At 39.7% G+C, this 26,635-nt stretch overlaps 1 protein-coding gene across 1 annotated transcript in view; it reads left to right on the top strand.

The window, feature by feature from the left end:
* ugl (ureidoglycolate lyase) overlaps positions 1-23,720 on the top strand; it is a 49,960-nt gene extending 26,240 nt beyond the window's left edge. Inside the window, exons 5-16 of the mRNA XM_078538754.1 lie at positions 259-349; positions 2,353-2,429; positions 2,541-2,651; positions 3,159-3,218; positions 4,076-4,232; positions 5,158-5,356; positions 6,007-6,085; positions 8,596-8,685; positions 9,924-9,996; positions 12,622-12,689; positions 21,539-21,669; positions 23,195-23,720. Coding sequence (XP_078394880.1) covers positions 259-349; positions 2,353-2,429; positions 2,541-2,651; positions 3,159-3,218; positions 4,076-4,232; positions 5,158-5,356; positions 6,007-6,085; positions 8,596-8,685; positions 9,924-9,996; positions 12,622-12,689; positions 21,539-21,669; positions 23,195-23,318 — 1,260 coding nt within the window. The 3' untranslated portion in view covers positions 23,319-23,720. The remainder of the gene's footprint in view (positions 1-258; positions 350-2,352; positions 2,430-2,540; positions 2,652-3,158; positions 3,219-4,075; positions 4,233-5,157; positions 5,357-6,006; positions 6,086-8,595; positions 8,686-9,923; positions 9,997-12,621; positions 12,690-21,538; positions 21,670-23,194) is intronic.
* The last annotated feature ends 2,915 nt before the right edge of the window (positions 23,721-26,635 follow it).

Raw genomic sequence — 26,635 nt, 5'->3', positions numbered from 1 at the left:
GAAAATTTGACAGACCAGCCAAAGGTCCGTTGACTTCGGGCGGGAATTTTCAGTCCCTCGGCGGGTGGGACTTGAAAATCCCGCCCAATGGTCATCAGAACTCTGGTTCAGCGTAAGTTTGTAAACCTGATTGGTGTATACACACAATTTTTGTGTTATTATTTAAGTAGGATCGTGATAATGACTTGTGTAAAATCAGGTTCTCCTCTCCAAGAAAAGCTATTGGAATGATTGATGAGTTTTGATTTATGCTTACAGACGGATTTTGATGATGGTCACTGTCCGACCTACTTTAATCAAATCCAAGGACTTTCCAATGTGTACAAGGCAGTTCATAATCAGTTTCCAGGTAAGAATCCTGCTACCATTTTGTTTGCTTTGATCTGTTTTCCCTCTCAATGGCCTAACAGCAGCTTTATTAAACAAACAGCATCCTTTCAAACCTGAAAACTACATGTTTTCACTTTCTAACTTTCTTGGGTGCATGAACCTGGGGATTTAATTACCCCAGTTGTGAAATGTTATTAGTTTAAGTGGGGTCTGTGTTACACAGCCACACTCATTTCAGATGGATAAACAACTGGGGACTCAATGGGCTAAAATACAAGGTACCATTCACTAAGCTAACACTGACCCTCTTCCAGCAGTGAAAATAATATCTTGGAAAAGAAGCAGTGAATGATACAATCGAACTGTACGTCCCTTGGTAACAAAATTTAATTTTGAGCTCTATCCCTCATAAGCTTCACATGGAATATGTATTTCAAATATTTGTGAATATTTTTTAGGATGCTCACAAGGTCTGCTTTTATTCAATTAACTTATCTGAAGAAGGAAAACAGAAGCTGTTCCCAGAGAAAGAAATCCAATTGAATAATACGTTGTAACTAGAATGTTCTGTGGCCATTTTCCATTTGCCTAGTATATAATATTACGCAATAAGAAAATTCATACAAAACAGTTCATGATAATGAAATGAATGCGAGGACCAGTTTTTAAAATCTAATTATTGCCTGCAAAATACAGGATTTAGCATTTTAAGGCTACTTTCCCAAGAACAAAGACAGTAAAACCCTTGAAATAAAAATGACACACAGACAACTTTTAACCCCTGTTCAGAAGACTACAGCTTTTATTTTATTTAGAATCCAAAAATGTGAGTATCTGAGTTTCAAATTGCTGCTTGCATTGCTATATTTAATGCCTTGTGTTCAGATCAACTATAGTATTTTCCTGGAGTCCAGCTTGTTGCTGAACTGGCCATTTGATTGGTTGCCTCAGACAGTATTTTTTTTTACGTATGTAATTTCTTTCAGTGAAGTTTTATTGTCTTTTAATTGGATTATTTATTAGTAAACTTTGGTAAGATCAATTTTAGACAGACACAATTGGTTTTGACCTGTTAAAATATCAGTCAGACTATTATGTTTCAAATATTACAGAATGATTTCTACTGAAGCTGGGAATCATGAGTGCAGGGGTTGAACCAGACTATTTGTCTCCCAGGAGCATGAGGCCCAGGATATTATAACACAGGACCCAGAATGTATTCCACCACTGACTCCCACCTGCAGCCACTAGAAATGGTGTCATTGTCGCCGGGCTGCCTCGGACCCACAGATTTGGCTGCTGGCAAGTAATGAAATGTTAGGTGTCGGGTGCTGTAGATTCTCCATCTGGAGGAAGGAAAAATTTGGCAAAGCGAAATGCATAATGTATGCTCCTCCTGGTCATAAGAAACCCTTAAGAAGTAAAAGTACCTTGAGTACACAGTAGCACCCAGGTCTCCTATGGCCAGGATATCGGCTTTAGTCAGTGATTGAGCCGCACGTAGTCAGCAGAGCAATTTTGCTATTTAAATTAGGCACCTTCTCCTTTGGGATGGGATGCCTTTGCTGTGCCTGGAATCAAGCAACTTAAAATAGTGTCGGTGGGAATGTGGCATGGCCCTTCCCCTTCCAGCATATTCACACTCCATTTCCATCGAGTGTAGGGGATTAATATTAGCCCTTAACAGTCTATTGGCCAAAGTTTTTGTCACTCATTATAAAAACAGAAAATGCTAGAAACATTCAGCAGGTCTGGCAGCTTCTGTGCAGAGAGAGAAACCGAGTTAACAATTTCAGAGCTGAGAAAAGTTGAAATAAAATAGTTTGAGTAGTGAAAGGGAGGGAGAGGGTAGGAAGACCAAAAATCATGAGTTTTACCATATCATTCATAATCCTTTGGGAAAATCTTTAAAATTCATTCCCTTCTGCTGAGAAAAACTTGACTATTTCTGAGTGTATACTCCAAAAAGACAGGACTTACCAATAGTAACATTGTTACAATATTGTTGAATTATATGTCTAGATATACCACCTATTTCAAAGGCCCCCATTCTAATGCTAAGACCCAGAGCGTGGAACATGGTCGAACACAACATGCTGGTATGTTGTTCTTCAGTTTGTTGTTTGGAAAGTAATTTTCTTAAGACTTTTGTTGCTGGTTGTGGCTGTTCTAAAACTCCATGTGAAATGTGTATTGCTTATAATCAACAGGTTAATGGAAAGGAGGTCCCAGGCCCTCTGTTTGACTTTGGATTGCTGATGTACCACAATGGGCGAATTTTGTTCGAAAATGAATGTGGCCCTTTCTTTTATCTGTCAAAGGTATTCAATGTTTTGCTGTTAACATTGATTCTTGTATCACAGTATTTTTTAAATGATTGTTTTCTGGTTAACCCCACACCCCACCCCACAATAGTAACAGTATTATCTGACCACCAGGCTATTTGCAGTGCAATACATATGATGTAATGTCATTGTTTTTTTCACAAAGAAATTTTGGCATTGGGTGGATTGTTTACCCAGCCCTTCAACATACTCCATTTATACTTTGCCAAAAAGAATGACAAATAGGTAGCATTCTTTGAATATGGTAGATATTGGCTGATGCCATGAGAATTACTGGATTACGAGCAAGAGGGAGGTCAATTATAATGCACTGCTGCTGGTGTGGCTGAGATCAGACACTTGCACAGATCAAGGATTGAACCTAGGACCTTTATAGGTATTGTCCTTCCTAGGTATGGCCCAACTAATGATAAATATGTTGATTCAATGCATGCCCTGTAAGATATTATCAAGGTTAACAGACTTTGTTTTGTCACATTGCAGGTTGAAAGCCATTTGGAGGCCAAATTGTGGAATAATATATTTGTCTGGGTTCAAAAGAAGGTATGTTACAATATAACAATTGATAAATAGCACTGAATCCAAGTTGTGAATTGTTAGATACGGTGTGAGTTGAATTTACACAACATTTTATGTATCCCATATCCTTTGTAGAATTCTAAACTGTTTTAAATTACTGTCATCCCCATCTAACTAGGGGAGGCAAGGCAGGGGCATATTGGCATTGTCACTGGACTAGTCATTCAGAGACCCAGGGTAATGCTCTGGGGACCTGGGTTCAAATCCCACCTTGGCAGATGGTAAAATTTGAATCCAATAAAAATCTGGAATTGAAAGTCTGATGATGACCCATCTGGTTCACAAATATCCTTCAGGGAAAGAAATCTGCTGTCCTTACCTGGTCTCGCCTGCATATGACTCCAGACCCACAGCAATATGGCTGACTCTTAAATGCCCTCTGAACGAGGACAATTAAGGATGGGCAATAAATGTGATGCCCACATCCCATGACTGAATAATAAAAAATATATAAAAATTCAGTCCATGAATGTTTAGACATGGCACTTCAGAAAGTGGCGGGGTGTAGGATGTTGTTGATTTTTTCTGATACTTTGCCACATCAGTTGAGCTCACTGTCCTCACCTGATGTCTCAGTTAGCCACGGCACTTCATTTTCTTTGGTTTGATACCTGACAATTTCGTCAAGGTTAGCAACACACTGTCCAGAGGATCCTGTGTTTAAGTGTGCTAGCAAAACTGTCCTTTTGTCTTTTAAACTAACATTAGCTGAAGAATATGATCTAGTTTCAGCCTGAATACATAAAACAGAGTCAACAACCCCAGAAAAGTGCCTCTGGTACAGCAACACCATTAATCTCACTGTGTTTCTTTGTTTCCAGTTGGGTTTGCCAATTGGTTCTATCAAAGCCACTGTCTTAATAGAAAATATCTTGGCCACATTTGAGATGGAGGAGATTCTCTATGAGCTGAGAGACCACTCTGCTGGGTTGAACTGTGGAATCTGGGATTACTCTGCCTCTTTTGTAAACAAAGTTGGTGAGCAGGAACGTCTAGATTCATATTAAAATTTGGAAGAATTGTCACTTGGTTTATTTCAAATAACCGAGACTTGTAATTTCAATCGATTGCATTCCGTAAAGGTGGCCCTAAAATAATTTTTTTTAAAAACAAAGCAAGTACGACGACGACACTTCTGGGGGAGTCCAAAACTTGCGTTTTGCAATAAATATAAGTTAGTCACCAGTAAATCCAATATGGTATCTAGGAATATTTTTTAACCAGAGTGGTTAGAATTTGAAACTGACTAGCACAGGGAGTATTTGAAGAAAATGGCATAATGCTTTGAGGGAAAACTGGGTAAGTCCATGAAAAAGAAAGGAAGATAAGGATTTGCTAATAGGGTGAGATGAGACAGGTGGGAGGAGGCTCACGTGGCACATGAACGTAGGCTTAGAACAGTTGGGCCAAATGGCTTGTTTCCATGACAAAGTTGCATAACTGTGACTGAATTGAAGTAGTAACTCATTGCGATGATTATTTTTTGAGATCAGAATTATCCTCAGAATTTAGCTGCATTGTTCAATTCCTCACCACTTCCATTGTGGCTGCTTTTATGAGAAATGGTAATGTAACAGTTCAGTTCACTTGTCTCCTGATGAAATAGTTTTACTTGGTGACTTTCTTTAAAATTTCACTCATGTAACACCTCTAATGGCTTAGTTGATAATCCTTTGGAAATGACTAGATATCTGCCAATGTACTGTTGGACCTGTTAAGCTGTGTCACAGAATATCAGTATACTAAGAAACTGTGGATTTCCCATTATTGTTTTCCCATATGATTAGGCCTTGATTTTAGGGAGGTGCTAAATGATCAGATCTAAACAATATGAAGCATAATAAAATATCCTATCTTTGGGAAAAAGGAGTACATAGGTCATTTCATAAACACCATTTTTCAGGCTGTCGTCGGGAGTTCCTTTTACCAGATCGCAGTAAATACGTGAACATGGAGAAACGATTTTTGAAGAGTTACATGGATCTTCTAGTAAAGACCTGCCATAAGCGAGGTGCTTTAGCCACTGGAGGAATGGCAGCACTGTTACTGCCCCAGGATGAGGAAAGCTTGGAGTACCAGAGAGTCACAGCAATTGTCACACGGTATGTGCAGCCGCATTCACAAGGAGTAGACTGCAATGGGAGCTAGTACCCAAAACATGCTGTCTTGCTTTAAAAATAACTTGTCTTGAAAACAGTTCTATTTAAACTGCATTCAATGAAATAGTTGGCTTCTAGAATGAAATCTCAATGGATAAATGCACTACTAAATTGAATAAACCAGAAAGGTCCCAGGTTCAATCCTGGACGATGATCAGAAATAGAAACTCGGTCATATTGTTCCCTCCTTAGCTCAGGGTCACTGAGGCTAGTTATAGGGCCCTGTTCCACTGCACCCCATTCCCCATGGTTCACAATGTGGTTCACCATTGCTTTCTTGAAGCCACATATATATTTATGCAGAAGGCTGTGTTCTGTGCAAACAGAAAGAACATGCCTAGGCATTGCACCTTTTTTTCAATTAAAAAGCTTGGTGGACAACTATTCCCTGGTGTTTAGACCAATTAGAGTTCACTTGCCAATCAACAGCCTTTTTTCTCTTGCAGTATAAATTGTTGTTCTCTTTGAAATTTGTTATCCCTGTGTCTGTCCTGATGAGTGCAAAACTAAAAGCTTTGGCAGTATGTCTCTTTTTTCAGCAATACACACTATTGTCCAATACAAAACCTAACAGTGTTATATCAATGCTTTAGTTTGAAGCTACTTGAAATCAATGCTGGAGTTGATGGATTCATGGTGTTTGATCTGAATCTGATTGAGCCAATGACAAAGGTAATTTAACACGTATCTTGTGTATTCTGCATGATTATAGGTTCTGAATAAGATACAGTCTCAGTTATTGCAGTTTCTAGAATTGCTGTTTGCAAAGATTAATTTGTCACATTTTATTTAACTTAGAAACTGAAATGTCAGCTTGGCTAAGTAATGGCCCGTTGGTCTCCTGAGTCAGCATATTCTGGGACCAGTCCCCATGCTGGGTCCTGAGCACATGATTACAGTCGACACTTCAGCGCTGTCTTTCAAACAAAATGTTAAACTGTAATGCTGTCTACCAGTACAGGCAGACATAAAAGATTCCATTGGCATTGAAGAGTTCTCTGTGCCCCTAACCAACAGCTTTCCCCAACCATCATTTGCTATGGGAGCTCACCGTGCACAAATTGACTATTGCACTCAACTGTACAAAAATAGCAACTATATGTCAAATGCAAATGATTTGGGTGTAAAGTAAGTGCTTGAGCATGTCCCAAGGACATAAGGTACTCCAAATTCAAATTATTTGTTTAAAGTAATTTGAAATTTTGAACAATCATTATCCTAACCTCTGGAATGCATTATTGATCACTGACTGGCCAGCCTGGCTCACAAATGGAATCTGGAGAGGTAGCCCTGTCACTAGGGGCTGGGATTATTTTCGCTGGGCTCTAGATGGCCATGAAAGCCAACGCCTTAAGAGCCAAGGTGGTCCTAGTTTGACAAGCAACAGGAACCTGACATTGATACTCCTTTTGCCTTGGTTCCACCAATCTGTCCTTAAGCTTTCTGGACTTAAGAAAATGTTGTGACGTGGCAGATGATGTGTGCCAGATGGACCAAATCCACAATGGAAACTTGGTCGAGCGATCACATGTAGTGAGCCCACCAAGACCTTTAGAGATTTTAAAAATTAAATTAAAATATTAACAAAATAAAAGATTTCAAGCATATAGATAAGACTATAATTACTTACTACTATAATAGCTCTTAAAATTCCTAATTAACCTGAACCCCAGTTACACCCCCTTTTAGATTTAAAACAGAACCAGCTAGTTAACACAATACCCACTTTACAGTGGAATTCCAAATGGCTTTTCCCCAACTTCAGTTTCATTATATAGCAGACTAATGCACAAATGGCTGGAGGCTTCATTAAGGCTATTTGACACACTCCTGTTAGATTTTACATGGCCTTCTTCCACATAGCCTTTCATTCGCCTTTATATATGTTTCTCTCTTTTTAATAAGTAACTTCCATTGTTCCATATGTCTTTGAAACTGAATCTTCCTCATAATATAAAACTTTCATGTTGCCAATATTGTCAGTAACATTTGGGAAAAATAAACGCACTCTTAAGCCTCCCTTATCTGGCTAGTTGTAAACCGACTAAGATCCCTTCAAAATCCAACAATCCCTTCACACCTTACATGCTAAGCCAGCATCCATGTTTACTCATTAGCATGTCAAACACCTAGTTTATGATGATTTCAAGCTTGCAGTCTACTTAACTCCAAATGTAATTAAATCATACAGACAGACCCAACTATACTTATCCCCATAAACCTATTTCACAATAAATCAGAAAAATATTATGAAAATTATTATACTTTCATCTGACAAATCAGGTGCATTCCTATGAGGAGAGAGTGTGCCTTTCATATTAGGCAAATGTAAATTTTATTTGTGGATTTCTCAAAAGCATTGTTTCAAGAATCTTAAACATTGATAGGTTTCTGCACATGTCAAGACAACCAAGGAGTCAGTCATGGCTCTGTGGTAGCACTTTTACCCCTGAATCCAAAGATTATAGCTTTAAGTCCCACTCTGGAGACTTGAGCCCAAAATCCAGACTAACACTCCAGTACAGTATGGAGGAAATGTTGAAATGGTGAGGTGCTGTCTTTCAGATAACACATTAAACTGTCTATCTTCTCAGGTGGTGGATGTAAAAGATCCCATGGCACTATTCAGAAAGAATTGGAGAGTTCTTCCAGGGTTCCTGGCCAATATTTATCCCTCACTTGAGCAGATCTGGCCAATATCTCTTTGACATCGATGAGATAATGCTGCATGGAAATTGGCTGCTGCATTTCCAATATACTCTATTGGTTGTAAAGTGCTTTGGGCCATCCTGGTGTAATGAATGGTGCTATATACATGCAAGTTCTTTCTAAGTTCAAATTATGAAAGTTTCCTCCTCTTGCTGGTTGAGAGAAATGAGTTTGAGTAATTTCAAGCAAGCTCCTTGTGGGTATTGGCCAATACTGTAAATTTGCCTACAGTTTCGGAATGAATTATCAGCCCCAGTTAGAGGTTACAAGGACGAGTATTCAGAGTAGGGATGTGCAGGAATTAGCTACATGTGAACCTTGAGCCTTGGAAATCCGACTCTTAAAGCCCGGGTAACTCAGTCTTGGTTTGTGCTTTTGTTTCCTTATTCACTGGTTTTCTCTCTTTGGAAAACGTGCTGTGTTTCAGATGCATTTCATGATTCAGTTCACGTTATTGGCTTATTCAATTTCAGCTGTTCCTGGAACACACAAAGGGACACAATCAGCTGCATATCCTAAGAGATGTAGATGTGACTCCGCGTGATCTGCTTACCATGCCTTCTGTAAGTATGCTAAGCTTATGGCTGATTTTGGTAAAGGAATTGCAAGAATATGTTTACTCAATAAGTACTATTCCAGTGTAAGAGAGAGTAAAACGGAGTGTGCAGGTTATAGACTCTTTTTTATATACTAAAGGAATTAACAAGGTTTTCTGGTGCAGTTAAAGTAAGTGTAGAATTGATGTGAGTAAATAGAAAAGGGTAACTAACACTAGGCAAATCAAATCATAATATCTTACACCATGTAAAAGGCAATCCAGATATCATCTTCTAATTCAATTAAGTTAAACATTGCTTTTTAGAAGTACCTAAGAAGTACAATGGCAAAATATTTTATCCAACTGATTTCTTTTAAGATAAAGGAAAATTAATATGACTCATGAAAAATGAGTCATCCCAGGTGCATTTGTGGAGGATTGCTAGCCAGAATGCTTGGAGAACTCCCTGCTTTTCATTGAAGAGTGCTATAGAATGTTTAACATACCCTTAGATCATGAAACAGGCAGATGGGACATTCACATAGATAATGGAGCACACCTTCAATACTGCACAGGAGTGTCACTGTAGATTGCATATTCAAGGCCTGGGGTGCAGATTGAAACCACAATCTTGTAACTCAGAGGCAAGCGTGTAACCTTTGAGCCAAAGAGGCACTGAGGTTGAGCAGTCTGAACCCCATTTCTAGTGGGGCAAATGCACATCAAAGTGATAGCCATAATTTTTGCACTTATCGACATAATTCCCAGTCAATTAGATCACAAGCTTGCCTGATGTAACAGGTAGAAATAGCACACTGGTGCAGTGAAGAGTGCTCTTCCAAGTTCGGGGATAAAATGGGCTGTCTGTGCCCAATAGAGGGAACTTTATTCTGTAACTTATCTTTTCCTATGTCTAAACTGAGGATATCTGATAATTTCACTGAAGTGCAAAAGATGCACCAATAGTCATTTTTTAATTTAAATGTAAATGCATATTATTTTTGTGTCTAGAAACATGCTGTAATGGAGGCATTGTGGCTCAGCGGGTAGCATCCCTGCCTCTGAGGGAGAAACTTGAGGTTTAAGTTGGACTTCAGAACTTGTTAGCCAAGGAAGAAATGTTCATGACACACTTCGAACTAGTTGATAACCAGCCAGCTAATCCTTCTAAATCTTCCCCATTATTCCTCAAAGGGAAAACATGTGTGAAGGTATGAAACAAGCAGGAGGTGCATTAATAAATTTCATATTTTCAATATCTAGGGCGGGGTTACCTTGCATGGACTAAAATATAACATTGGAGTTGGTATTCTCTTCATAGAAGCATGGCTAAGAGGTAAGGACAGTTTTTTAGAAAATGTTTTTTTGGTGATCATTTTCAAGTTAGAACTGTAAATGGTTAACTCATCGTTGATGTGTGTTTGGTCCAACAACTGGAAATTGAACAAATTGCCCACCCCATCCCCCTTTAATTTGATCCGTTAGAAAGATGTGAGCATAGCTGAAGCCAAAGGCAGCCTGGTAATACAATAATTACCTCCCAACTAGATAGATTGATAAACTCGTGTCGCTGAATTGTCTGTCAGCTCTCTATCTGCTGTTTGGAAAGAAGGTTCATCAGTTATCTGTCAAGCCACTAGATGGGGCTCCTAGCTGTGATAATAAACTGCAGGTTTGGAGGGGAAGCGAAGGAAGTGGTAAACTTGTCTGGACCCATTACGCACAACTCATAACTAGCAAATAGAATTAGATACACCAAAATGTCCTGCATAAAATGAGTCCCATAGAATTCTGTAACTCCAATGGAGATAAGGAATGAAAGGGAAATCATATTTGACTAATTTATTGGAGTTCTTTGAGCAAGTAACAAGCAATGTGGGTAAAGGGGAATCTCTGGATGTATTGTACTTATATTTTCAGAAGGCATTTGACAAGGTGCCACATCAAAGATTACTATGTAAAATAAGAGCTCATAGTATAGGGGGGGGGGGGGGGGGGGTGGTAACAGCATGGATAGAGGATTGGTTAGCAATAGGAAACAGTAGGTATAAATGGGTCATTTCCTGGTTGTCAAGCTGTAACAAATGGAGTACCACAGGGATGTGTTTGGGCCTCAACTATTTACAATTCATATCAATAACTTGAAAGATGGGCCAAAAGTATGGTTGCTAAATTTACTGATGATACAAAGATAGGTTGGAAAGTAAGTTGTGAAGAGGAGGTAAGGAATCTACAAAAGGATATAGTTAGGTTGAGTGGCAAAAAATTGGCAGATGGAATATAATGTGGGAAAATGTGAACATGTCCACTTTGGCAGGAAGAATGGTAAAGCAGCAAATTATTTAAATGGAGAGAGATTATAGAATTCAGAGGTACAGAAGGATCTGGGTGTCCTGGTACATGAATCACAAAAAGTTAGTATGCAAATGATTAGGAAGGCAAATGGAATATTGTCATTTGTTGCAAGGGGAGGGGTATATAAAGTTAGGGATGTTTTACTACAGTTCTATAAGGTGCAGGTGAAACATCTGGAGTACTGTGCATAGTTTTGGTCTCCTTATTTAAGAAAGAATATAAATGCTTTAGAAGCAGTTCAGAGAAGGTTCACTTGATTGATACCCGGGCAGGGTGGGTGTTTGTCATCTTATGAGGAAAGGCTGGACAGGTTGGGCTCGTGTCTGTTGGTGTTTAGAAGATTGAGAGGCAACCTTGTTGAAACAAATAAGATCCTGAAGGGACTTGACAGGGTGGATGCTGAAAGGATATTTCTCCTTGTAGGAGAGACTAGAACTAGAGGATACTGTTTAAAAATAAGGGGTCTCCCATTTAAAGGTGGAAATGAGGAGAAATTTTTTCTTTGCGGGTTGTGAATCTTTGGAACTCTTTTCCAGAGCAGTGGAGACAGGGTCATCGAATACTTTTGAGGCAGAGGCAGGTAGATTTTTGACTAACAAGGGAATCAAAGATCAATCGGAGTAGGTGAGAATATGGAGTTGAGGCCACAATCAGATCAACCATGATCTTGTTGAACAGCAAAGGGCCCAAATGGCTTTCTGCTCCTAATTCAAATGAGATTTTGATTTTTCTTTTGGCAGTTTTTCTGCTAAGATTGGTGGTGACTTACAGCGGACTATTGAAACAGCCTGCCCCAAAATACTGTACTACATAGAGGACAAGATGAGATTCTGAAGAGGTGTGGGGAATGGGTATCTGTGATAAGACAACGGATTCCACCCCAATTTGCACCCAGTTTTAACTCTAAACATGTCAGTCAAAAGAAGAGAGAAGAGAGTGTATTCAGCCTTTAAAACCAACATTATTTTGAGTACCAACATCAATTTCTTGCCCTTAATTTTTTCAAGTTCAGACATAAACTCAGATAATTTACCTCCTAGAATAGCAATGTTTTTAAAGTTCTAAGCTGTATTTTATACCCCTTACAATATTCTCATATGCTGCTCCACCCCCGCCCCCCCCCCCCCCCCCCCCCCAAAAGGTCACTGGTCATGCTTGAACTCAATTGACCATTCCTCACAAGCGGGCCTTAAAGCTTGGAGTGTCAATTTGCCTTTAGAGGGCATCACTTGAATGTAGATAAAAGCCAGGATTGTACACCCCTGCCATGGCGTGTCTCCCCCCAGCGATGTGGCAAGCTATTTAAATCTCCATTCAGTTCGGCAGGACCATAATATCCTGCCGGACAGGAGAGGCCTTTAAATCCTGGCCTAAGAAATATTTATACACTTGTAACTTGATTTGCAAGCCAAGAAGTGTGGCTGTTACTGTTATATTTTCTGTAAAAACATCTGGTACTGTGTATAATTGGCAATGAGTGTGACTAGCAAGGATGTTAATTTTTCACACCAACTTTGTAAATAGACTAAAAAAAAAATAAAAGTTTGAATCATTGTAGTTATATTTTTATTTTAAGTAAGTTGTAGCAACTTTATTTTTAATGTAGGCCAAGGTCACTTTTACTTTCGGGGTCAGGTGGAGGATTCAGCTACTGCAGAAATTTCCCGATCACAGGTACAGAGTTATCCTATTTAGACCACAGTCATATTTTTATTTATTGAAATATATAATATGTGCCATTTTGTTGTTTGCTTCCTCAGTATCAAGTAAATTAATGTGGGGCACAACTTTTTAAAAATAGGTTTGTCCACCATGAAGTCTTTTTTCAAATTTCTGCATATTGTGTGTGCATCACGGTATAGATTAGTTCTTTGGAATGGAATATTTTCCCACCTTTTTGTGCCTGGTGTCTATGTTAAGTATTTTTGCATCAAGTGTGGTTTGGGTTAAAATGTAAAATTAAGTTAACTTTGCATTGCCCCGATAAAGTGCCTCAAGTCCAACATCTGAAGGACACATTTTACTCTGCAAGTCAGTTGGCCTATTAAGTACCAATCTGAGGGTGTTTTTTTACTGTGGTATCACCTTAGGAACTGGGTTGAAATGATCCCAAAACTTATTTTATAAAAACAAAAAACTACTGCAGATGCTGGAAAACCAAAACAAAAAGAGAATTACCTGGGAAAACTCAGCAGGTCTGGCAGCATCGGCAGAGAAGAAAAGAGTTGACGTTTCGAGTCCTCATGACCCTTCAACAGAACTGAGCAATATCAGGAGAAGGGTGAAATATAAGCTGGTTTAAAGTGGGGGAGGTGGGGGTGGTTGTAGGGACAAGCAAGCAGTGATAGGAGCAGATAATCAGAAGATGTTACAGACAAAGGAACAAAGAGGTGTTAAAGGTGGTGATATTATCTAAGAGAATGTGCTAATTAAGAATGGATGGCAGGACACTCAAGGTACAGCTCTAGTAGGGGTGGGGTGGAAAGACTGACAGGGCATTACAGGTATAGATTTAAAAATAATGGAAATAGGTGGGGAAAGAAAAATCTATATAAATTATTGGAAAAAACAAATGGGAGGGGGAAGAAACGGAAAGGGGGGTGGGGACGGAGGAGGGAGTTCAAGATCTAAAGTTGTTGAATTCAATATTCAGTCCGGAAGGCTGTAAAGTGCCACAGCCTTCCGGACTGAATATTGAATTAAACAACTTTAGATCTTGAACTCCCTCCTCCATCCCCACCCCCTTTCCGTTTCTTCCCCCTCCCTTTTGTTTTTTCCAATAATTTATATAGATTTTTCTTTTCCCACCTATTTCCATTATTTTTAAATCTATACCTGTAATGCCCTCAGTCTTTCCACCCCACCCCCACTAGAGCTGTACCTTGAGTGTCCTGCCATCCATTCTTAATTAGCACATTCTCTTAGATAATATCACCACCTTTAACACCTCTTTGTTCCTTTGTCTGTGACATCTTTTGATTATCTGCTCCGATCACTGCTTGCTTGTCCCTACAACCCCGCCCCCCCACCCCAACTTCTCTATCCTCCCCCCCGCCCCCCTCCTTAAACCAGCTTATATTTCGCCCTTCTCCGGATATTGCTCAGTTCTGTTGAAGGGTCACGAGGACTCGAAACGTCAACTCTTTTCTTCTCCGCCGATGCTGCCAGACCTGCTGAGTTTTTCCAGGTAATTCTGTTTTTGTTCCAAAACTTATTTTATCCAGTACACCAAAAGCCAGTGGAGAGAAGAAACATTGATCCATCCAGGTCCCTCAAAACTAACGTAAACAGGGCTGAAGATTAGAACCCACCCATTGTTTCTGCTGAATGCATCAACCTTCTGTTGGGGGGTGGGTTTAGTGTGGTTTGTCTGAGAGTAACTTACCCATAGAGCCACTTTTCACATGAGTTCAAACAGCGAGGAAGTTATTTGATCACGGAAGGTCATTAAACATAGTTTGATTCTCATGTACTCCCACCACAAACTAGTAACTCCCCTCTGGAAAACATGTAAGTAGTCAGGAGCAGGAACCATGGGATGGTTTTCTTCATCCTAAACCTGGTGTGGAGAGAAAGTTGTAGGTGTGGGTGCTGCATCTAATTGTAGCGCCCCCCCCTAATTTCACCTAATTAAGATCAGCAAATGCAAAATGGTCTGGGAATTAAACTTGAGAATTTCTTCTCTGGGTCATACATGATGCTTTTAATCGACAGAACCATCAGAGGAAAGGCTTTTCCTATTAAATCAAAATATAGACAGTTCTATGACTGCATAGCAGTATCCAGCTGGTATCAATTTTTAAAAAAAGATTGGACATATCCAACGAAATCTTCAGACAAGTTCTGTGTCAACTAGTGTAAAATTGAATGGAATCTCTCCAGGATGCATGTGGGTTGCTCCTGTAACCTAGAGTGACTCCCGTTATTATTGAACATAAGGGCATTTGACAACACGAAAGGCCATTGGATGCTCGAAGTATTTGGAAGTGGAAACCTGGGTTGTAGGTACAGTAGTAATTTAGTATTGTACACAATTGTTCTAAATGTTGCTCCCACTTACGTGCTTTGCATCAAGGATTGGGGGCACACCTTCCTAGAAAGATTTAATGCCACAAATGCTAGTTTGTAATTTTGGTTTCTTTTATCTATATTGATACCAGTCACTTTCCAAATAGGTCTCACAATAGACCTTCCCCTTCACAGAGGCACTGGGCTGAATTTTCTCCCAGCTGTCAGGACTTTAACATTGGGATTAGATTCAGGTCCTGAGCCTGCACAAGGCTTCAGTACGCCTGCCAGAGCAACTTTGAGAGACGGCCTCCTAATGCCCATTCCATATTCACTGGCCAATTAAGGGTGATGGGCAGAATTGCAAAATGAGGTGCCCAATGAAAGGGCCTGCAGCACTGGGTGGCTGGCAGCCCCACTGAGAGGTGGGTGCTGCTGAGGGAGGTAGTAAGTGCAAGAGCGCTACAAAATGCAGATACTCTCAGATGTCTGATGAACACATTTAAATAAAGGGTAAGAGCTGTTAGGGCCATCATTGTAGAGGGGAAACCTTCTACAGATCCGTCATTGGATGCTTGAGAGGAGACACTGCTGGCCCTCTGACCTGCCGATGGTTGGCAGCCTCCATGCAGTTTGCAGACTCTGGACTCAGTGGGCTGCCCATCAATGCCAGGAACGTTCCTCTGGGTGACACATTAGCCCTTACATAAGAGCATAAGAAACGAGAGGAGTAGGCCATTCAGCCCTTTGAGCCCACTTCGCCAGTGAGATCATGGCTGACCTTGGTGTATGTCACTTCTGGATTGAACATCATCTGTTGTGGCTGTAGAGGCAGATTTGTGAATGGTAATCCCTTCTGCAACTGGCACAATGAATAATGTTGGCCCGATGTTGAGCGTTTTTCTTTCTGGCAGGCTCTCTTCTTCCATCTGGTCATTTGCTTTGCCTTCAGATTTTTCCATACCCTTCCTGACTGCTTATCTCCAGGCACCCCAGTCAGTAACAAGGATTTCCCAGGCATCAATTCTGATCCTGGTCAACTTGAAGATGGGTCATCCACTCGGCCTCCTCCGGACATCCCCAGCATCACAGATGCCAGTCTTCAGCCAATTCGATTCACTCCACTTGATAAAGAAACAGCTGAAGGCACTGGACACTGCAAAGGCTATAGGCCCTGACAATATTCCAGCAATAGTACTGAAGACTTGTGCTCCAGAACTTGCCGCACCTCTAGCCAAACTGTTCCAGTATAGCCACAAAACTGGCATCGATCCGGCTATGTGGAAAATTGCCCAGGTATGTACTGCACAGAAAAAGCAGGACAAATCCAACCTGGCCAATTACCGTTCCATCAATCTACTCTCAATCATTATTAAAGTAAAGGAAGGGGTCATCAACAGTGCTATCAAGCGGCACTTACTTAGCAATAACCTGCTCACTGACGCCCAGTTTGGGTTCCACCAGGGCCACTCAGCCCCTGACTTCATTACAGCCTTGGTTCAAACATGGATGAAAGAGCTGAGCTCCCAAGGTGAGGCGAGAGTGACTGCCCTTGACATCAAGGCCGCATTTGACCAAGTGTGGCATCAAGGAACCCGAGCAAAACTGGAGTTTTTGGGAATCAGGGGGAAAACTCTCTGCTAGTTAGAGTCATACTTAGCACAAAGGAAGATAGTTGTGCTTGCTGGAGGTCAGTCATCTCAGCTCCAGGACATCACTGCAGGAGCTCTTCAGGGTAGTGTCCTGGGCCCAGCCATCTTCATCAATGACCTTCTTTCCATCATAAGGTCAGAAGTGGGGATGTTCGCTGATGATTGCACAACGTTCAGCATCACTCACAACTCCTTAGATACTGAAGTGTCAGGCAATGACCATCTCCAACAAAAGAGAATCCAACCATTGCCCCTTGATGTTCAACAGCATTACCATCACTGCGTCACCCACAATCAACATCCTGGGGGTTATCATTGACCATATAAATACTCTGGCTACAAGAGCAGGTCGGAGGCTAGGAATCATGCAGTAACACCTCCTGCCTCCCCAAAGCCTGGCTACCATCTACAAGGCACAGGTCAGGAGTGTGATGGAATACTCCCCATTTGCCTGAATGAGTGCAGCTCCCACAACACTCAAGAAGCTTGACACCGTCCAGGACAAAGCAGCCTGCTTGATTGGCACCACATCCACAAACATTCACTCCCTCCACCACCGACGCACAGTAGCAACAGTGTGTACCATCTACAAGATGTGCTGCAGCAATTCACCAAAGCTCCGTGCAAACCCATGATCACTACCATCAATAAGGACAAGAGCAGCAGATAGATGGGAACACCATCTCCGAGAAGTTCCCCTCCAAGCCACTCACCATCCTGACTTGGAAATACATTGCTGTTCCTTCACTGTCGCTGGGTCAAAATCCTGGAACTCCCTCCCTAACAGCACTGTGGGTGTACCTACACCACATGGACTGTAGTGGATCAAGGCAGTAGCTCACCGCCACCTTCTCAAGGGCAACTACGGATGGGCAATAAATGCTGACCCAGCCAGCAAAGCCCAATCTTGTGAATGAATTAAAAAATTGTTGTAAAGTTGAACAGCTTGCTGTCAGCTTTGGCATGCAGGTAGACACCCTCATTTGAGTCACTGGAAGCATTCAGTAGCAGCAGAGAAAAATATGCAAGGAGAGTTGGCGCCAGGACGCAGTCCTACTTTATTCTGCTGATCTTGAAAGCCTCTGATGATGCTCCTTTGTAACCAAAGAAATTGTGCATGTGTTTCTGGGGAGAAATGAAGCCCAGGAGTCCAGGTGGGCAGCCTATTTTCCACATCAGTTTCACTTTAAAGAGTCTGCCTTTGCTGACAAGGTCAATGGCCTTGGTGAGGGCAATGAAGGCAATAGAATGATCTGCTCTGTTTGTGACACTTCTCCTATACCTGCTAAATGAGAAAATCATGGCAACTGTCCATCTGCCAGCTCTGAGGCTGCACTGAGACTCAAAGTCGATGCACGATGCCAGGGTCTGCAGTCTGGTCAGAGCAAGTGACCAACACTTAACAGAGATGCCTCAGCAATTGTTCCAGTCACTACAACCCCTTTTGTTTTTGTACAAGATGACTATTTTTCCCCTTCCTTAATAAAGGCATTATGATCATCTGTAGGTGCCCTATCATTGGTCTAGGTGAAATCAAAGAGCAATAATCAAAGCTACAATCTTACTGGTTTAGTACTGTATTATGTCTTAGTACCATCAGGGAAAGCTGCTACTTTTTCAAAAAAGATGGATCTGCATTTTTGTGAGATTAATCTGCGCATTACTGCTAACCACAAAGCATAGTGATTTATGAAGCTTATGACTTGAGAACCAAAACAATTTACTGTTCCTGGAAAATTGTTACAGCAGCATGATTTGTAATGGTGCTGTTGACATTATATCCATGTTACAAGCATACTCAAACTCTCTTAAATTGCTGTGATATAATCCTTGCAGTAATCTATTAGCATGTGACCCATTGCATTTGTGCCAGCTGTTTGCTAGAGAAATCCCAGTGTTCTCACTCTTTCGTGTACCTTCCTCAGGTTCAAATATACATCCAATTTTCCCTTTAAAATTGCAAAGGATTGTGCCTCATTCATTCCCTGTGGCAAAGCATTCCACTCATCAACCCTCTGCATGAAGAACTTTCTCCAAAGCGCTGTCCCCAGTCCCAATTATATTTTTAAATTGATGACCCCTCATCACTGACTTCCCGATCAGAGAAAAGTCTGACTCTCTCAAATCTATCCATAATTTCAAAAACCTATTAAATCTCAGCTTTCTCTGTTCTAATGGAAATAGTCCAAGCTTCTCAAATTTCCCCATGTTACCAGTTTCCCAATCCAACACAATTCTGGTGAATTAGCTCCATATGCTATACAATGGGGCAACTGAACTTTCAACTGTCTCCTAACCAATATATTGTATAAGTTGATCAATATTTCTTCTGTACTCCAAACTCAAACAATGTTTTTTTTTAATGCTTTATCCATCTATAGTTACACTTTGAGGAAATTATATTTTGAACCCCTGGTTCTCTTCATGCACTTAAGCAGACTCCCATCAAGTAAAAAACACATTTTGGGAAGAAAAACACAAATGAGAATGTTTTTTTTTTCCTTCACTGGATGTGGGCATTGCATTTATAGCCCATTCCTAATTGCCCTTGAGCTACCTTCTTGAATGCTCTAGTCCACGTGGTGTAATTAGGAAGGGAGCTGTAGAATTTTGACCCAGCGACAGTGGAGGAACTGGCAATATGGTTCCAAGTCAGGGTGGTATGTGGCTTGGAGGTGGTCATACATATACTTACTAAATTGCATCTGCCACTTTTTTGCCCATTCTGTCAATTGTAAATGTATTCCTGAATCCTTGTACATTCTTCTGCGCTATTTGCCAAGCCATTTATTTTTGTGCCATCAGGTTTTGTATTCTTGGTATATAGAACAATATCACAAGTGGACCCAATACTGATCCCTGGTATACAGCCTTATAAATTCTGAACAGGGCCTATTAACCATAAACCTCCGTTTCCTGTCAATCAAAAGTTTCTCTTCCTGCTGCTACATTGCTTCTTAATAAATCCACCTGAATTTTACTAAGAAACTTCTTGTGATGTACATTGAACACTTTTAAGATGAAGGAGATGTCGTAAAGAGGGGTAGAAATTCCTGAAATTTTTTTTTATTTAAAAGGAGACATTCCTCCAGTTGATTCTTACGCTTTCCAGGTGCAGCTGAGGAGCTTGAAGAGAGCCAGAGATGTCCACCGGAAGACTATCTCCCTCCAACAACAGCAATAATGGGATTGGCTTTGCTTTCTCAAAGTATGCTACCATGCCTCTTCTGGTGGTTGTTGAGGTCAGCTGTAGTTGAGGTCAGGAAGGGAACAACGTTGATTTCCTGTGTCCTGCCTCCCACCATTATTTAAATATACCACTGGTGAATAAATGAGCAACGAAGCTCTCTGTCAGTGCACTCACATTTCAACTCTTTGACATGAAAACAAAGATTAAGCCACAGAAAAAAAATGAACCACAGAATGTACTATGAAAAAATGTTTGTAAAAATCTGGAAATTCAATGCAATTAAATGGGCTCAAATTCCTGTTTTGTCAGTTAAAGCAGTGGCCAAGCCAAGGTTCATGTTCAAGGCTGTTTTTAGTTGTCAGCTCTTTGATGTTAACTCACCATTTCAAAAAAAATGTTACTAGTTTTCCCAACAAGACTGAAAAGAAACTGCTACTGCACCCCTTTGTTTGCTTCCCCCCACCCGAACAACATTGGAAATTAACTTCTGTCCTGCTGCCTGTGATGTTTACCAGAACCATCTCTTCGTCATTGTACCTGATCTTTTTTTTTATAAACTGGCTGCTCTGATTTGTCACTCTTTTATAATTGACATAATTTTGCTTTTCTCGAGCATCATTTTGTTAATATGATGTTTCTATAGTATGCCCATGTTTCTTTGGACAAGACAGGTTTCAGTAAAGAAGCCCCTTTGATTCTGTTCATCCCGAATATCAACCAGAATCCTATATAATTCTCCACATACCAAAAATGCTAAGTTTTGAGGGCTTTGCCACAGATCCACTGAGACCCTCCAACTAATACTGTGCTTAGATGCGCATTTTTATTGAACATTTTCAATATTAGCATTTTTGAATCTGGCACTTCTATATCCACTATGGTATTCCAGATATGGGTCTATACTTTGGGCTCAGTGATGCCTGGATTATTGCAAGTCATGATCCCTTGTTCCAACCATTACCGTCCTTTCAGATTAACTCAGTTCTACCTTCAAATCTCAACTGCCTATGTTGTACTAGTTCTGAATACCTTTGTCCAGCCTCTCCGCCAAAGTAGATGTTACCTTCCATCTTCTTTGTATCTTAGGCTGCAAGAGACAGATAATATGTAATTAAGGAAAATGGATATGAGCCACACAAACATTGGACGAGTAGAAAATGGCTAACTCTGTGCCAATGAGAAGACTAATTTATGTGGTGTAGATATGAGAAAGATGCATGGATACAGTGTGAAAAACAAAAAGAGCAAAAAAGAATTGAATTAGCAGTGTTGCAGGAAGAGATTACTTATTTTTATCTAAAAGTCATGTCACAGGGGATCATAGCATGCTGTTGCATGGTTTAACACATGCTAAAATTGCATTGCACAGCAGCGCATCTTCCAAATCACCATGATGCAATGTTATAAAGACAGAAGTGGAAACATCAGTTCAGGGTATAACCAATTAAAACTGGATTTCTGGGAAAAGCTTAATTTGATTTTCTTTAAAGATAGCTACTTTAGTTGTAACCAATTTTTAACAAGTAGGTTGCAGGCAGATTCTGCCGCTTGTAAAAGGATGGGAGTACAGTAGATTTGAGTCCTCAGTGTAAAGATTGAAACAATATAACCCTTGCTTATAACTATACTGGAAAATGTACCTTCTCAATATTTCCCCTAAACTCGTATTACAGGTTTGGCAGTGGATTCGACATGGAGTAAAATTGGAGGATGATAATAGAACTGTCACCAGAACCCTTGTCCAAAAGCTTGTAAAGGAATTAGAAACCGAACTACAGGAGGTTTTGCACTGCTGCACCGACAGGTAAGAAATGCAGAAGTATCCACTAGTTAGAAAAGGTTAGCTTGTTGCTTTTTCAACAAATAGTAGGCTGAAGGTTTGCATTTCTTCCCCACACGAGGTCCTGTATGATATATATCCTGGAATAGCTACTGATCAGAGGGGAAGGGAGACACAAGAGCATACCCAAATCTTATGTTTTTTTCTAAAACAGATGACTATTCAGGGGCCTGAGTAGATCACTTACTTTACCATGTCTGGGAATGAGCTATATTGTTGAGAGGCAAGAAAAAATACTTCTGAACTTGAGAATTTGCTGCAATTTGCAATTATAATTCTTCAAATTGATTTGTTTACAGCATGCACAAGTAAACAATGAAAACTAACTAGGACACATCACACCCTGAAAGGATTTTTGGACAGAATTGCACAAATTAACTTTCTGAACAGCAGACAACCTAGCATTTAAGTAATTCTAGAGAAGTCCGTAAAATTAATTATTTACAGCATATTGGAGCATAATGTGCTGCATCACCTTTAAAATCAATGCTTATAAAGTAGTGCCTTTATATCTCTGGCATGTTCTTAAAAATTAAAGCAATTCCTTAAATAGCCTCTCATGGTGAAAAATAATAATCACATTTCTTTTGAACCAGAAAATTCCACTAAAGCTGTGGCTGGCATCTTTGGCATGACTGCAAAGGGCAACATGTAGTTTGGGTGCAATTCAATCCCCACTAGAGAGGAATGTCAGTTCCCATCTCACACTGCTTGGTCACATTGAGTGCTTTCTTATTTCTGGTTTACCTTTGGAGTGTGCAACTTGTTTCCATCCAAGTGGTATATTTCTGGAAAACATACTCATACGAAATGGAAAATAATTTAACAATAAAACAATGCTTTTGTTAGTTATAAATCTTTGATTCTGCATCAAAAATATTTAGAATATGATAGCACAGCAATTTTTTTTCCCCTAGTGCAAGCCAGCAGCCACAACAGGTAAATGTATTAAGACACCAGTGTAGCTCAGGAGGCTATGCTCCCAACTGATTCCGGCTGTGGGTTCAAATCTTGCTTCCAACTTAATTGATATTGCAGCGCAAGACAAAGAGTACTACATTTTTTAGTGGTGTTCTTCAGCATTAGCGCATCCACCCAGAACCTCAGCCAAAATTCACAAGATCAGAATATTTTCATTACCATTGCACTGGGCATCAAACATGCTTAAAGGGCATACATACACCTTACCCCTCTGGCGCAACTTGATGGCTGGGGAAGGGAATAGAATATTGTTAATTCTATTTGGGCAAGCAGAGGCTCAGCAATTACTGCGGCAAGGAGCCAGAATGAAGGTGGATTCTTGGCCCTTGTGCTTCTGGTTAACTCGGATGCAATACTGAAGTAAAGTAACCTATAAAATAAATTTCACTAAAGAGAGAATAATTAAATTGTACATTAGCAGTTCTACACTGTATGTTATTAAATGAATATTGTCTAGAACCACAAGCATAGCTATTTAAGTAGTAATCACTTTGTCTTCTTTCCCCAGCTGCAAATGGCGCCTTACTACTGCTTCTGAAACATTCCTCGAAATTGTGCAAAAGCGAGATTTCCCAGAATTCCTCACCACATATCTGAACTTGGAACATTCATTTTTAAGTGCCAACCATTAATTGCATAGAACATGTGCTCATAACAATGCAAGATAGTTATTCCAATAAAATTTGTGATTCCAAAAGAAAGTAATAACAAAAACATTTACTAAGGATTTTAAATAGATTTTTAAAAATATCTCAGGATTAGCTTTACATGCCATGTTGTAATATTAAATTTTTAATGTTCAGAGTAAAACCTGCAAGCCTAGTGTAAACTTAAGTTTGCAAGTTCATATACTGAACCCTCTTAACCAATGATCATTTGCCACTGCTGCAGGATTCAACTACTGGTACACACAAAGTAATGCACTATCAAATCCTTTGCAAATCTAGTATTTTTAAAGCTTTAAGAACAGGATATTGTACTACCTAGTTAGCTTTCACTTGACAGATGAATAAAGTAACACTTCTCCCCCACTAGTGAAAGTGTCATATGAATTATGCGCAACACGGGAGCTTTTCTGCAATTTGAGGGATGGGGTCGCAAGAAATGCAGCACTTTGGGAAATACCCACAGGTCAGAGTACAACAGTTAGATGTGGAGTACATCTCCCATGTGTGTCAAAATTCAACATCTGAAAAGCATTGTTTCTCAAACTTGAAAAATTGCATCAAAATGGAGTGGAGCATGACAAGATGAACTGGACAAATTAATCTAGATTATCCTAAAAACTATTTCTACATTCAGGGGGACTTAACTGAACACCAGAATAGCAGCAATACAGTTGTACGGATTACCATTACTTCAATTAAGGCCTGCTAATTAGCTTCAATTTGATAATTATAGACAATCCTAAGGTAGTTTCACAGGGTCAAAACCAGAGACAGGAGTAGTAGGCCATAGAGTCCTTCAACCTTGCTCTGCCATTCAAGATCATGCTGAACTTCTACATCATCTCCTCTTTCCCACCCTATCCACATATTCCTTGATTTACTTAGTACCCAAAATTCTATTAATCTCAATATTGAATATACTCAACTGAGCACCTATAGTCCTCTGGCATAGAGATCCAAAGATCCACATCCCTTCGAGTGAAGAAATTCCTCAACTCAGTCCTAAATGGCTGATCCCAAATCTCGAGAAAATAACCCTTAGCCCTTTATGCTCCATAGAGGGGAAACTGCCTCTCAGCATTTACCCTGCCAAGCTCTAACAGACTCCTCATATTTCAATGAGATCACATCTCATTCTTCTAAACTCCAGAGAATGGCTCATTCTAACCAAAACTATAAACGCAAGGGGTCAATACTTCAAATGACCAGTTTTTAAATCTAGAGCAATGAATAGGACATAACAAGGCACCATCACTCTTTTTACAGCACCTTAGATTTCCAGCATCTGCAATAATTTGTTTTTGTTTCAGGTATTAGCTGTTTTAAAGAGGGATCGACAGTGCAGAGATTCATATTTTCTAATACACTGATAGGTTGGTAAAGTGATTGCTAGAGTTAAGAGACAGGATCCTGCTATACTGGTCGAAAGCTGTTGGGAAACCAATTTTGATAGCCAATAAAAAATACTGGAGAAAAGTTCAAATTAACTAAGAATTTGCTTACACCACAACCAGTAAGATTAAGAAACTGTGCGCTAGCAAAATCCTGTAGAATTAATAAACAAACACAGAAAATGCTAGAAATATGCACAGATTCAACAGCATCTAAAGGGAGAAGACAAGATAATTTTCAGGTGTAAACACATGGTTAAAAGCCATAGGTTATGGCTTGGTCCTGAGCTTGTGAATGGCTACTGCTGTCCACAATGCTAAAGGATTTATGAATTCATTAACAGCAGGTAGCACAGTCAAACACTTTCATTGAAAATTAAGTCTGGAAAATTATTTAAATTAGTTCATTTTTAAAGACAAGTTTGACTGAGATTCATTTTCTCAAATTAGTACTACTGAATGCATGAAAGAAAACGTGTTCAATTCCATTCCAATCCTGTGCCTATTTCAGACTAATAGTTATTGCATTTATACACAGGTTACTTAGAAAGTTTCTTTTGCTACTGTGCTCATGTTTATATGGATAGTAAAGGTCTTGATAGCCTTCATGAATCTGAAGGGAAATGGCACCACCTACCAGCAAAACGTGTGGGGACAATGTTACATTACAATAATCTGTAAATAAAAGTTAAGACATTATACATTTATAGAAATTATTTTGATTAGTATTACAGGCCATGGATATGGTATATAAAAACAGAAAATGCTGGAGATACTCAGCAGGTTAGGCAGCACCCGTGGAGAGAAAAATGTGAACTTTTCAGGTTGATAGATCATTCGTCAGAACTGGAAAACATTAGAGAACGTGATGGGTTTTAAGCAAGTTTAAGCAGGAAAAGAAGATAATGATTCTGTTTTTCCCACTTATATGTCCTCTAGGCCCATCTTTTGTTTCTTTACTTATCCCATTACCACCTCCTTTTGCCTTACAACAACTTTTGTAATTGGCCTTCCACCTCGTCACAGGCCTTCTTTGTTTGCTTCCTTGCTTAAACTGTTATATCTCTGATATATTCCAGTTCTGAAGAAAGGTCATTGACCTGAAATGTTAACTCTTTTTCACCCTATCTCAGATGTTTCCTATTTATTCCTCACGCCCAACTTCTGCACTTACTTTAAAACCTGTTGCACCACTAACTTTTTCCAGTTCCGAAAAGGCTGAAATGGTAGCTTTCTCTGCACAGAAGCTGCCTTATGAGTATTCCCTGCTCTTTCTTAATGTGCAACATCCACACCATTTTGCTTTTGTATATTGTTTGGTCTGCATTCATTTTAAGTGATTTTAATGTTTATTTGGTGAATGTTCTTTTATAACTAAATCTTGTGGTGAAACTTATATCTGGGCAGAAAATTCATGATCAAAAATAAAATAACAATTTACTGAACTGGAATGCAAGAGTAGGCTCTAATTACAGGAAACCAATAGCAGCAAATGTTCGAAACTTGCATACACTTATGTATCTTTACAGATACAGTCTCATTAGTTTGTGTATTATCTTCCCTAATATAGTTTACTTCAAAATAATCTAAAACAAAGCTTATTATATTCTCAAATACAGCCTTACCATTTCTGTATAAGAAAAATTCACAAGTTTTTTTAGACATACTTTGACATGTTTCACCTAATCCATTGAACAAAGAGCTGCTGCAAAATCCAGGGCCAAACTTTTTGTGGGTTGCATGGGGTTGAAAAACCTTTGGACTTCAGTTTGTGGTACCTGACAAGAGGACATGTTTAAGAAACTTTGCACCTACTGCAGCAGTCTGACACGTCTCCACTTTCCACATATTCATTCCTGTGGCAGCTTAAAATTGCCACATGAGGGAGAG

Source organism: Cetorhinus maximus, chromosome 1, assembly GCF_964194155.1.
Source record: "Cetorhinus maximus chromosome 1, sCetMax3.hap1.1, whole genome shotgun sequence".
Classification (NCBI taxonomy): domain Eukaryota; kingdom Metazoa; phylum Chordata; class Chondrichthyes; order Lamniformes; family Cetorhinidae; genus Cetorhinus; species Cetorhinus maximus.
This window is presented reverse-complemented; position numbering and strand designations above follow the sequence as displayed.